Genomic DNA, 12,447 nt, shown 5'->3' with positions numbered 1-12,447 from the left:
TTATACCTATACATATATTCCCTCTTTTTTATATTTCTACCCATTTAGGTCACCAGAGAGCATTGAGTAGAGTTCCCTGTGCTATACCATAGTTTCTCATTAGTTATCTATTTTATACATAGTGGTGTATATGTCAATCCAAATCTCCTAATTCATCCCCCCCTTCCCCCCCTTGGTATCCATGTGTTTGTTCTCTACATCTGTGTCTCTATTTCTGCTTTGCGAATAAGTTCATCTGTACCATTTTTCTAGATTCCACATATAAGTGATATTATACGATATTTGTTTTTCTCTTTCTGACTTACTTCACTCTGTATGACAGTCTCTAAGTCCATCCATGTCTCTGCAAATGGCACTATTTCATTCCTTATTATGGCTGAGTAATATTCCATTGTATATATGTACCACATTCTCTTTATTCATTTCTCTGTTGATGGACATTTAGGTTGCTTCAATATCCTGGCTAGTGTAAATAGTGCTGCAATGAATATTAGGGTGCAAGCATCTTTTTGAATTATGCTTTTCTCCAGGTATATGCCCAGAAGTGGGATTGCTGAGTCACATGGTAGTTCTATGTTTAGTTTTCTAAGGAGCCTCCATACTGTACTCCATAGTGGCTGCACCAATTTACATTCCCACCAACAGTGTAGGAGGGTTCCGTTTTCTCCACATCCTCTCCAGCATTTATTGTTTGTAGATTTTTTGATGATGACCATTCTGACCAGTGTGAGGTGATACCTCCTTGTAGTTTTGATTTGCATTTCTCTCATAATTAGTGATGTTGAGCATCTTTTCATGTGCTTGTTGGCCATCTTTGGAGAAATGTCTATTTAGGTCTTCCATCCATTTTTTCACTGGGTTGTGTTTTTTTGATATTGATCTGCATGAGTCGCTTATATATTTTACAAATTTATTTATGTTTATATATTTTGGAAATTAATCCCTTGTCAGTTGCTTCGTTTGCAAATATTTTCTCCCATTCTGAGGGTTGTCAGAGTCCAGAGTCTTCAGTGTTTCCTCAGTATCTAACTTGGGCAACTGTACAAATAGTGGTGGTATAAATGATGTAGAGAGATGAATAGTGGAAGTAAGTATTGAAGGTAAAATTAATCGTTCAGTAATATCACATAATTAATTTTAAGTGTCCATGTTATATTTGGGCAGAGTTTTTCACTTTGCAATTAGTTAGGTTTGTAAGAGACTCAGGAGAGAGATATGTACGTTTTAGGTCAAGATCTGTGATATATATGGTGGCTGGAATCACAAGAGTAGATGAGACCATCTATCAAGGGCAGAAGAGAGCTTCTGAGAAATACACATCTCTTGGGAGAGGGCAAAGTGAGAGTGCCCAGTGAAAGAGATAAGGATGTCCAGAGGCAGGAGGAAGAAGTAGCAAATTAAGATGCTACTGTTGTTAAGGTGAAAGATTTTTCTGAGATGACAAACTTGATCAACAAAATCAAATATTGCTGAAAGGTGATATAATGACCAAACAATATTCATTCAATTTAATCACAAATTAAATGTCGGTGAATGCAATTCCAGTGCAGATAAGTAAGAAGAAAATAGCAAAATTGTGTGAGTCACGAGGTACATAAAGATAAGAAAATACAGACAGTGAGAATAAATACAAATTTTTGATAAACTGTACTGTGAAATTAGGAGGAGAGGAAAGGTAGCTAGAGAATTACTTGGCATCAAGCAAGAGTAATTTTTAATGGGAAGGGGGCAGCTTTCTAATGGGAGGGGGCCAAAATAAAATTGCTAAAGAGGAAAACCTTAACAATACCAATGAGATGGGAAAATGAATGGAAGTTACTGAGGAAGTGAGAATAGGTGAACTATGTAGAAAAGCTATCCTTGTATGTAAAGAGAAAAAGTTATTTAGGGGTGTTTTTGCTTTATAGTCTGTGTTTTCTCTGTGAAGTAAAAGTTTGATGGGAGGTGATGTCACCTCGAGATAGTGCTCATCAAATATCCTATGTGCTTATCTACATTTTTCATCCTCCTTTGTAGTTAGACTCTTTTCCTTTGATTAGTTGTGGCCAGTGGCAAAGAAGCAGAATAAAGTGTATCACTTCTGAGCTGAGGTCATTAGGAGCCAATGTCCCTCTGGTCTGGTCCTCTGCTATTGTGACATCGGAGGTCACATAGTCCAGATGATGTGGCTGCAAGATGGATCAGGACCATGTGATCTGTAAGGGCTTTACTTAGTAGAGAAATAACTTACTAGTATTTTCCACTGAGATTCCTGTGTTAAATAGATCTCCCTGTGAGAGCTCAGAGAGCATAGCGAAGACTGAAATGACAAAGACAGAGGGAGAGATGTTGGTAACATATGGAAGGTGCCTGGCAGATAATATATTTAATGGTAAACAAAGCTGCTGGAGTAACAGAGAGAGTATATAAGAGATGAGAAGAAAACCAACTGTATGTAGTATCTAGCGCTAAGGAGTGAGGAGAGAAACAACTGAAAAAAAAAATAAAAAGAATGATCAGAAAGAAGCTAGGTGGTATGTCAACAGAAATCATAAGATTGCTATAAAACATAAAGGAAGGTAGTTTTAAAAGAAGCACCATTTAAAGGAGTCAGCTAACGGGTTGCACTGCAGCACCCGCACGGACAAAGACAGCATCACGATGCCACCGTTCTTCTTCTGCAGGGGCGAACCGGTGGACCGTCAGCTTGGCCCCCAGCACAGTCACCTGCCTGTTCACTCTCTTGGCCCCTGTGAGGAAGGTGTTCAGCCCCGGCTTTGAGGTCAGAGTCGTCTCCTCTCTGGGTTCGTGTGAATGGGGGAGCCGCAGCCCTGGTCTGGGTGGTGTCTTGGCCCTGGGTTTCCGGGTTTGGAGGCGTATCTTACCACCTAGACCCCCACCTAGGGCTCAAGGGTTCAGGGGCTGTGTACCGTGGGTTTTGGGGGCAGAAGATATTTAACCTGGCGTTTGAGGAAATTGAGGGAGAAGAGACTCAGGTTCAAGGGCTCCTGGTTTGAATTTCTCGCTTTAGGTTTGAAGGCCAGGGCAGTCTCTCACCAGAAGCTGCCGGATATCATCAGGAACATTCCGAGTGTTCTTGCACATACCCTGGGCAGCTGAGTTGGAGAAGATGACAGGTGCCTGTGACACTTCTAGGGCTTGCCGTGCCACAGCATCCGAGACATGGGACAAGTCCACCATCATGCCCAGGCGGTTCATTTCTGCCACCACCTTCTGCAGGGACAGGATGGGGAGAGGGCATCAGGGCTGCATTTACCTTGTGTGCATTTATCTGTAGGGAAGAGGCGGGGCTGTACATTCATGTGGGGCAGGGTATGAAACCCGGGTCCTTACCTCGCCAAAGCATGTCAGCCGACTGACATTGCTGGAGAAGGGGTGGATACCCTTTGCTGAGCTCTGCGTCCTGCAGGATGCCCAGGAGGCAGTCTGACTGGTGGCTGTGACTTGGCTACAAGAGCCTAGAAAGAGGTTCTGTCGAACTGTCTACACCTGCAACTACCTGGTGCAAGAGGAGGGACCCAAACTGGGCTGTGCCTGGCAGTAGCAGGGCCCTTCTGGGGATTCAGTCTTCTTCTGCAAACCTCCATTCCCCTCCCCACCCAGGTTCAGGGCCGGATCCCAGGGGTAAACTTGCTTTGGGCCCCAGCGTGATCTTGGGCAGATCCCTGCCTCACTGGGCCCTCACCATCTGCACTGTGTTTACCAGGGCACGTTGCAGGTGTGGGTGAGTGTCACGTAGTGCACACCCAGCGCATAGAAGGTACGCAAGATGGAGAGGCTACTGTCCAGTGAGTGGCCGTCCTCCACACCAATGAGGCAAGCCCACTTCCGGCTATTGTTGAGAGCTGAGGGCAGGTAGGTCAGATGATCATTTTCAGAGGCAGGGGAAGCTTACTGAAGTCCCTAACACCTACCACCACCAGTCTGTTTACCTTTTTTTGTTTGTTTTTTTGGCCGTGCCGCGCAGCATGAGGGCTCTAAGTTCCCCCACAAGGGATCAAACCCGAGCCCCCTGCAGTGGAAGCGTGGAGTCTTAACCTCTGGATTACCAGGGAAGTCCCCCTTCTACCTTTAACTGAGGTCACAAGCTCCAGCTCAGAATAGGAAGCACACATGAGGCGGATGAGGTGAATTTTCTCCAGGGTGAGGCGCACAGCATCCCGTTCGTGGGTCTGGCATGGGACGTAGGCTGACCAGAACTGAGGGAAGCCCAGGGCTTAGTTTGGGCTTTGGAACTCCTTGGGGCTCAGCTGGCACAGCACTCACTGTGCCCAGAAGTCACATATAATGCGTTGCTTTCTCTGTGGTACTTGGATGCCCGTCAGGCTGGCTCACTGTGACCCCTGTAGCCCCCAGCATCCATGGCATGGCACTTTCTAGGTCACTGTGGTAACTTAGTTCCAATGTGACTAACCTGTGGTCTCTGAGGCCCCCAAAGGGCCCCACATTCCCCAGCAGCCATGGTGGCACCTTGTGTGTCCCTTTGGTACCTGGGCACCTCTGAGACCATCGTTCAGCCTGTCCAACCTGTCTGGCCATGGCTGAAATTGTGCAGATTAACATCCTGTAGCCCACTGTGGTAAAACTGCCTCAGGACCAGGGGCATCTCGTTGCGGCTGGAGGGAGGTCAAGGCAAACGGGTGGGCTCCTTAGGTCTTGGGATCAGGCAGGACACATTGCCAGGCCTGGGCCAGCCTGGGGGTCCCCACCTCACACTGTCACACAGACTATACTAGGAGCAGCTGCGGCCTGGGCTGAGGGGTTCCCACCAGGGAGGGGATGACAGAGAAGGGGGAAGGGCATCTGTAGATGATGGACAGGACATCCAGGGGTGGTGTGAGGGAGCCTCCCCACTAGCTCTGCATGCTCCGGACCTCCTCCTCTGCCCAGGGCCAGGCTAGGCCCCCACCGGCCCCCAGCAGCCCGCACACACTGCAGCCACCCCTCCACAAGCGGGAAGTCCCGCATCAGGGCCCTCGTGCGCTCCCGCGGACTTGGGGTGCTGGAGGTGCCCGGTGTGGTCTGCACGGGTTACCAGCCGCAGCAGCAGACCCAGCAGGAGCAGCAGACACAGCAGAGGCCGCTGACTGAGTGCGCGGGGACCTTCGAGGTCCCCGGGCCGCAAGCTGCGCAGGGCCAGGCAGGCGGGCAGAGGCGGGTCTGAGAGGGGCGGGCGATGGGGTTCTGCCCGTGGACTCAGGCCACCCAGCGGCGCGGCCTCGCGAGGGGGGCGGGGTGAAGGAGGGGATACAGCGTCACAGGACCCTGCGACCCGTGTGCGGAGAGCCGCGATCCGCGAAGCCCGGCAGCCACAGGGAGGCACTGCCCTCCCGCCGCCTGCTCAGACGCAGCTCCCGCGGGCTAACCTGGCCTCTGCTGAGAGCCCACTCGCCTCCCATCGCGGGTTCCCTCCACCCCCGCCCCTCTTCCCACTCCCACTGCTCCGAGGGGGCGCCCTAGGTTGCTCTCCCCACCTCTAACCTTCCTGTCCAAGCTGGGGCCACCTTCAGCCTGAGGTCTCCCGGGAGCACACCTCGTCCCCATCTGCCTGCAGCCGGCCCCGCCCACCCCGAGGGCTGCGTGCGAGTGTCTCTGTGGCCACAAGTGCTCTGGGCTCCCGGTTTCCCGTTACTGGGCCATGGGGGCTGGTGTGGGGGAAGAGATAGTTTCTGGAAATGGGGGGGGGTAACGTTGTGAGCTCTGGATTCAGGAAGGGGCCCTCTGCCCCCGACCTTCTCTCTCCACCTACTTGACTCCCCAACCTGCATGACCATTCTCTGGGCACTTCAACCAGCACCTGGGAACTATCAGGAACCCCCCCCCACTTCTGTCACCCAGCCTCAGGAAAGAGCGCCCTCAGGAGTCACTACACCTCCCCAGGGCCTGAATAGAGGGACTTCTGGGATGTGAACTGAACAACCTTCTGGGGAGAGTCAGCGACCCTTTTACTCAACAGAGCAGGAAGTCAGTCAGCAGGCTATTTGAGTGGAAGGAAATGAAGTCGTTTCCATGGCAGCAGAGCCCCCACCGCAGCAACCTTCCTCCCAGAGCTGCTGGCTGACCTTCTGGCCAGGATCCCTTTACCTCAGCGTGGAAGGCCCGGCCTCGTGGAGAAGTATAGGTTCTGAGGAAGACCTGGCACCTGGGTTCTGCTGCTACACTTGCCTTATCTCGTGGCCCTTTTGGCTCTAGCTTTCCCAGAAACCTCAAGGGCTAAGTGCTTGTGCATGCTCAAAGGCCGCACGCCATTCCCCATTTCCAGCCTCAGGCCCTCCCCCAGCTGCCTCCTCTAGGGACCCCCTCCCACCAGCGCGCGCGCGCACACACACACACACACACACACACACACACACACTGGGGATGTGCCTTCTCACAGAAGCTCAACCACTAAGATGCTTTAGGGGCTGTGCCCAAACTCCTTCATCCCCAGCCTCTCAAGATTTGGCTCTGATCCCTGGCACCCCCTGGAGCTGTTCCACCTTTGGAACCTTTCCCGCATGGCAGGAGTGCCTAGCGCAGGGGTAGTGACCTAAGTCTGAGCACTGGCGACCCTAAAAATCTGTTACACAAAAACATTTTATTGAGCATTAAAGGGACCCCACTGGGGACAGAAAGGGCTGGCAATAAGGGAGCATGTGAACCTCGGGGCAGGGTGCGTGCTGCTTGATTCTCCATCCTGTTCTTGTTTCAGGGAGCAGGTCTTCCTGGGTCTCTCTATCCTGCCTCCTGACACCCCAGGCAGGAGGCTCTTTGGGAAGCCACAGATTGCTGCTTTCCGTTTCAAAAATCCCAGCTCCCCCCTGGTTTGTGGTGGTGGCCGCTGACAACGGCTCAGGGCAGGAGCACATGTGGTAGACTGCTAAGGCTTCTCTGCACCCTGTCTCTGCTCCTGCATCCTCCTTGGCTCGAAGAGTGTAGACTTTTCTTTCTTCAACTCACAAAGGGGCCCCTGAGGACTGAGCAGAGGAACGGCAGGTTTTCTTCCAGGCCAGCTTTAGCCCTCGGATGTTCAGGGCAGACTCTCAAAACAAACCTCAGTTTCTGAGGCTCCTGGCTTATGGACATTTAGTGTAGAAGGAGGCTCCTGGCTGGGGAAGGCAGAGACAAAATGACACAGGTTCTAATCTGTGTCAGTGGGCAGTAGGGGGGGGCAGGGTCACTGCAGGAAGAGGCATTCGCTGGCTTAGGCAGTTAAACCGTCGCACTCTCTTCAGGATGGCTCACCTGCAAGATTCTGAGGAGTCCGCCTCCTGGCACCAAGCTACAATCGCCGGACTGTGGGTCTGGAGAAACGCAGGACGCAATCCGACCTTTTTGGAGCGTGCTTACCCTTGGGAGCACGTCTGGCAACTGGCTTCTCTGCCTCCACATTTGCTGGCGTGGCCAAAGGTACATCTCCGTAGACCCGGTAACCACCAACCAGGCAGGATGTCTCCACATGCCGGCCCAACTGCTTTTCTCCACACCCTCGATAGAGGACATGGTAGAGACCAGGTGTAGGAGGAGAAACGGGAGCAACTGCTGCTGCAAAGAAAATCAGAACTGATCAGTCACTTCTGCTGTGCACAGTCTCCTGCCAGAATGGACCTCTGCCATTTTTCTCTGTTTCTAGCTGAAGACGTTTAATCTACTTAACGTGCAAAACACAGCCTTGGCTCATCACCTGTATGAGTCCCTAGAGAAGGGACACTGGCTGCAAAAGCAATCCCTAGAGCCTAGGGCTGTAGCAGATGAGGAAGTCTCTTCACCGTTTCCAGGGAAAATAGTAGAACCTGAAAGTAATTGCAATCATGATCCTCTCCATCTCTCCCTTCCACAACAGAGAAAACCTTTCTTGCAGTCTGTCACTTCTGAGGCTTTCATGGAAATGTCTTTCAAGTTTTGAAAAAAATAATCCAATATATATTGGTTAAGAACCCAGGCCACCTTGGCAACCCCTCTTGGGTCCAATTTATACTGCCTGTTTCAACCACACTGAACTCTAGCCCTCTGATACTTTTATGTAGATTAGAACAAGGCCAAATCCTGAGGCAGAGTGAGCAGGAGACTCAGAACCGGGTTCTGGGTCCCAGCTCTAGGCTCACATCAACCCAGCCTCCTGGGACACCATGTCCTCAGCCCTCCAGTCTCATTAGTACTGCATCAACCCCTCTTCGTTCTTTTGGTCTTCCCATCAATATGGCACCACCCTCTCCCCTAGTACTCAGCAACTCAGGATGGGATGTGTCTTAGGGGACCGATAGAGACGCCTACATGACAGCACAGATGTGCCTGCGTTGGCAGGTGCGGTTCAAGAGTGGCCCTCTTCCTCAAACTGCTCCTTTTACCATTTGCCAACAAAAATGCACTTGTCTTTTGCTAAGAGGCCAATAAGTAAAGGGTCTGAATGGAAGCATCCTCTAGCCCCCATGGGAAGGCTACAATTATAAAAATCAGAGACTTCCTGCACACTTGTCCTGGGATGACCTTTCACTTCTCCTCAGCAGTGAGCACTGTGGGTCTCTGAAGGTGTCCCTGGTCCCTGGTATTACTTAGAGCTGGGAAAGTGCTTAGGTGTATGTGGTGGGCAAACCCCACAGGAAAATGTGGCAGCCAGGGCAGGTTGTGTGTACACCATGCCTCTTGTACAGATGGCCGGACTCGGTGTACCTGTTGCACTGCCCTCCCAGGGAACAGAGGACAGGTTTGAGTAAATATAGAAGATATGGTCAGACATTCTCTCTCAGACAACCAAAGAGATTTGTATCTGCTGGAGAACTTTCTCCAAGGAAAGAAGTTCCCTCCAGGGTAGGGAAGTTTCTCTGAGGGCAGCAAGTTTGCATAGTTACCCTGCCAAGGTAACTGTGAGAAGGCCTGTGAGGGCATCACTACCCAGTGAGGTCCTATGAGGAAACTGTGTCTTGAGGGGCAGGCTTCAGGAGGAGGGGCAGTCTTGTAGAGGAGAGAAGGGTGGAGGCAGGGGTACTCTGCCGGGCCCCTCACACCTGGGCCCTCCCACCCATGCCCTAGTCTAGTAGACAGCCCACGTCGGGAATGCCGGTGGGGTGGCCCAGCCCCAGGGGCCCCAGGAGGGCAAGAGAGACCCACATTCTGAGATTTGCTTGAGACGCAAGATTAACGTAAGAGACAGCTTGCTTGTATGGCACTGACCCTAAGAGGCAGAGCTTTGTATGGACTGGGGAATCAGGAAAGGCTCCATGGCAGTGGGCCCGAAAGACATGTGAGATTTGGACCCACGGGGAAGAGACGGAAGATATTCCAGTTTGGAAGAATAAAAGCAAAGACACACTTCTCGACCTTGTCCTGCCCCAAATATTAATTCATAGCACCCTCACATTTTTACAACTGAGGACTTAAAAAACCAAGAGGTTAAGGGGCCTACCCAGTGTTACACGGGTATTGGAGAGGTGTTCTGCTCAATGGTTATGTTCATGTCGGGCCTCCCGATATACAGTTGATAGGAATGTGATGACAAGCTCATGCCATTTCAAACATTTCCAAGTGACAATGACAGAGCTGTTAAAGGTGCAAAACTTGGTTGCTGAATGACCACACAGAGAGGGTACGGTGGGTCCATTTTAACATGAAATGGAAAACAAATTCATGAAAAAAGCGACATAGTACAGGATGACAACGTCATCATTCCACTGCCCTCTCCCCTAGACGTAAAAATCATTAGAATCCTCTCTCCCTGCACCATGAAAGGATGAGATGAACTCTCAGCTCAGGTCCCTTTGAAAAACATGGTCAACAGTGCGAAGAGGTGTTACTGAGACGATTTGGTCCGACTCAGAGAAGGAAAGAGACAACTCTGCCCTTAGCCTGATCAGACCCACAGGAAGGAACCACCTTTGGGGCAGCCTTTCATAGGGTGGCAATGAGAGAGAACCTTCTTTAGGAGGGGACTCCCTGTTGCCGACCTTGAAAAAGCAAAGATGGGACACTCGTTCACTGGGGTTGTTGCAGAGGGGATGTGACCAGAGGTTGGGCCACCCTGCTTTAGAATCAAAGCACCTTGTATTCCTGAGCTGCTTGAATGCTGCAATCGCTGGGTTTTGGTTCTGGAGCAACCCAGGTCTTTGTCCGACTTTTCCGGATTGTGCTTTCTCTTGGGACAACGTCTGGAGACTGGCGTCTCTGCTTCCACCTTTGCTGGCTTGGCCAAAGGAACATCCCCGTAGGCCCCGTAGCCACCAACTAGGCAGTATGTCTCCCCATGCCGGCCCAACTGCGTTTTTCCACACCCTCGGTAGAGGACATGGTAGTGACCAGGTGTAGGAGGAGAAACGGGAGCAACTGCTGCTGCAAAGAAAATCAGAACTGATCAGTCACTTCTGCTGTGCACAGTCTCCTGCCAGAATGGACCTCTGCCATTTTTCTCTGTTTCTAGCTGAAGACGTTTAATCTACTTAACGTGCAAAACACAGCCTTGGCTCATCACCTGTATGAGTCCCTAGAGAAGGGACACTGGCTGCAAAAGCAATCCCTAGAGCCTAGGGCTGTAGCAGATGAGGAAGTCTCTTCACCGTTTCCAGGGAAAATAGTAGAACCTGAAAGTAATTGCAGTCATGATCCTCTCCATCTCTCCCTTCCACAACAGAGAAAACCTTTCTTGCAGTCTGTCACTTCTGAGGCTTTCATGGAAATGTCCTTCAAGTTTTGAAAAAAATAATCCAATATATATTGGTTAAGAACCCAGGCCACCTTGGCAACCCCTCTTGGGTCCAATTTATACTGCCTGTTTCAACCACACTGAACTCTAGCCCTCTGATACTTTTATGTAGATTAGAACAAGGCTAAATCCTGAGGCAGAGTGATCAGGAGCCTCAGAACCGGGTTCTGGGTCTCAAGTCTAGGCTGACATCAACCCAGCCTCCTGGGACACCATCTCCTCAGCCCTCCAGTCTCATTAGTACTGCATCAACCCCCCTTCGTTCTTTTGGTCTTCCCATCAATATGGCACCACCCTCTCCCCTAGTACTCAGCAACTCAGGATGGGATGTGTCTGAGGGGACCGATAGAGACGCCTACATGACAGCACAGATGTGCCTGCATTGGCAGGTGCAGTTCAAGAGTGGCCCTCTTCCTCAAACTGCTCCTTTTACCATTTGCCAACAAAAATGCATTTGTCTTTTGCTAAGAGGCCAATAAGTAAAGGGTCTGAATGGAAGCATCCCCTAGCCCCCATGGGAAGGCTACAGTTATAAAAATCAGAGACTTCCTGCACACTTGTCCTGGGATGACCTTTCACTTCTCCTCAGCAGTGAGCACTGTGGGTCTCTGAAGGTGTCCCTGGTCACTGGTACTACTTAGAGCTGGGAAAGTGCTTAGGTGTATGTGGTGGGCAAACCCCACAGGAAAATGTGGCAGCCAGGGCAGGTTGTGTGTACACCATGCCTCTTGTACAGATGGCCGGACTCAGTGTACCTGTTGCACTGCCCTCCCAGGGAACAGAGGACAGGTTTGAGTAAATATAGAAGATATGGTCAGACATTCTCTCTCAGACAACCAAAGAGATTTGTATCTGCTGGAGAACTTTCTCCAAGGAAAGAAGTTCCCTCCAGGGTAGGGAAGTTTCTCTAAGGGCAGCAAGTTTGCATAGTTACCCTGCCAAGGTAACTGTGAGAAGGCCTGTGAGGGCATCACTACCCAGTGAGGTCCTATGAGGAAACTGTGTCTTGAGGGGCAGGCTTCAGGAGGAGGGGCAGTCTTGTAGAGGAGAGAAGGGTGGAGGCAGGGGTACTCTGCCGGGCCCCTCACACCTGGGCCCTCCCACCCATGCCCTAGTCTAGTAGACAGCCCACGTCGGGAATGCCGGTGGGCTGGCCCAGCCCCAAGGGCCCCAGGAGGGCAAGAGAGACCCACATTCTGAGATTTGCTTGAGACGCAAGATTAACGTAAGAGACAGCTTGCTTGTATGGCACTGACCCTAAGAGGCAGAGCTTTGTGTGGACTGGGGAATCAGGGAAGGCTCCATGGCAGTGGGCCCGAAGGACATGTGAGATTTGGACCCACGGGGAAGAGACGGAAGATATTCCAGTTTGGAAGAATAAAAGCAAAGACACACTTCTCGACCTTGTCCTGCCCCAAATATTAATTCATAGCACCCTCACATTTTTACAACTGAGGACTTAAAAAAACCAAGAGGTTAAGGGGCCTACCAAGTGTTACACGGGTATTGGAGAGGTGTTCTGCTCAATGGTTATGTTCATGTCGGGGCTCCCGATATACAGTTGATAGGAATGTGATGACAAGCTCATGCCATTTCAAACATGTCCAAGTGGTAATGACAGAGCTGTTGCAGGTGGAAAACGTTTTTGCTGAATGACCACACAGAGAGGGAACGGTGGGCCCATTTTAACATGAAATGGAAAACAAATTCATGAAAAAAGCGACATAGTACAGGATGACAACGTCATCATTCCACTGCCCTCTCCCCCAGACGTA

General features: G+C 50.7%; 1 protein-coding gene and 1 pseudogene across 1 annotated transcript; both read right to left on the bottom strand.

The window, feature by feature from the left end:
* Window positions 1-2,564: 2,564 nt before the first annotated feature.
* On the bottom strand, window positions 2,565-5,399 carry LOC117310898 (dipeptidase 2-like; annotated as a pseudogene).
* Window positions 5,400-6,551: 1,152 nt separating this feature from the next.
* Window positions 6,552-8,716, bottom strand: LOC117310902 (DPEP2 neighbor protein-like). Its single transcript, XM_033850445.1, has 3 exons — window positions 8,650-8,716; window positions 7,330-7,524; window positions 6,552-6,559 (listed from the first exon to the last, which is right to left on the bottom strand). Exons 1-3 carry the CDS (start codon window positions 8,714-8,716, stop codon window positions 6,552-6,554), a joined length of 270 nt encoding a protein of 89 aa, XP_033706336.1.
* Between the last annotated feature and the right edge of the window lie 3,731 nt (window positions 8,717-12,447).

Source organism: Tursiops truncatus, unplaced genomic scaffold (assembly GCF_011762595.2).
Source record: "Tursiops truncatus isolate mTurTru1 unplaced genomic scaffold, mTurTru1.mat.Y mat_scaffold_47_arrow_ctg1, whole genome shotgun sequence".
NCBI classification, from domain to species: Eukaryota; Metazoa; Chordata; class Mammalia; order Artiodactyla; family Delphinidae; genus Tursiops; species Tursiops truncatus.
Note: the sequence above shows the minus strand (reverse complement) of the source record. Positions and strands in the feature narration are given on the sequence as shown.

What these genes read in the sequence shown, in the direction of transcription:
- LOC117310902 (XM_033850445.1), bottom strand. Translation starts at nt 8,716, where the DNA reads ATGTCTGACCATATCTTCTATATTTACTCAAACCTGTCCTCTGTTCCC. An exon ending in CTGGGAGGGCAGTGCAACAG is followed by an intron (nt 7,525 to 8,649) that starts GTACACCGAGTC and finishes TTTTCTTTGCAG; the next exon opens with CAGCAGTTGCTCCCGTTTCT.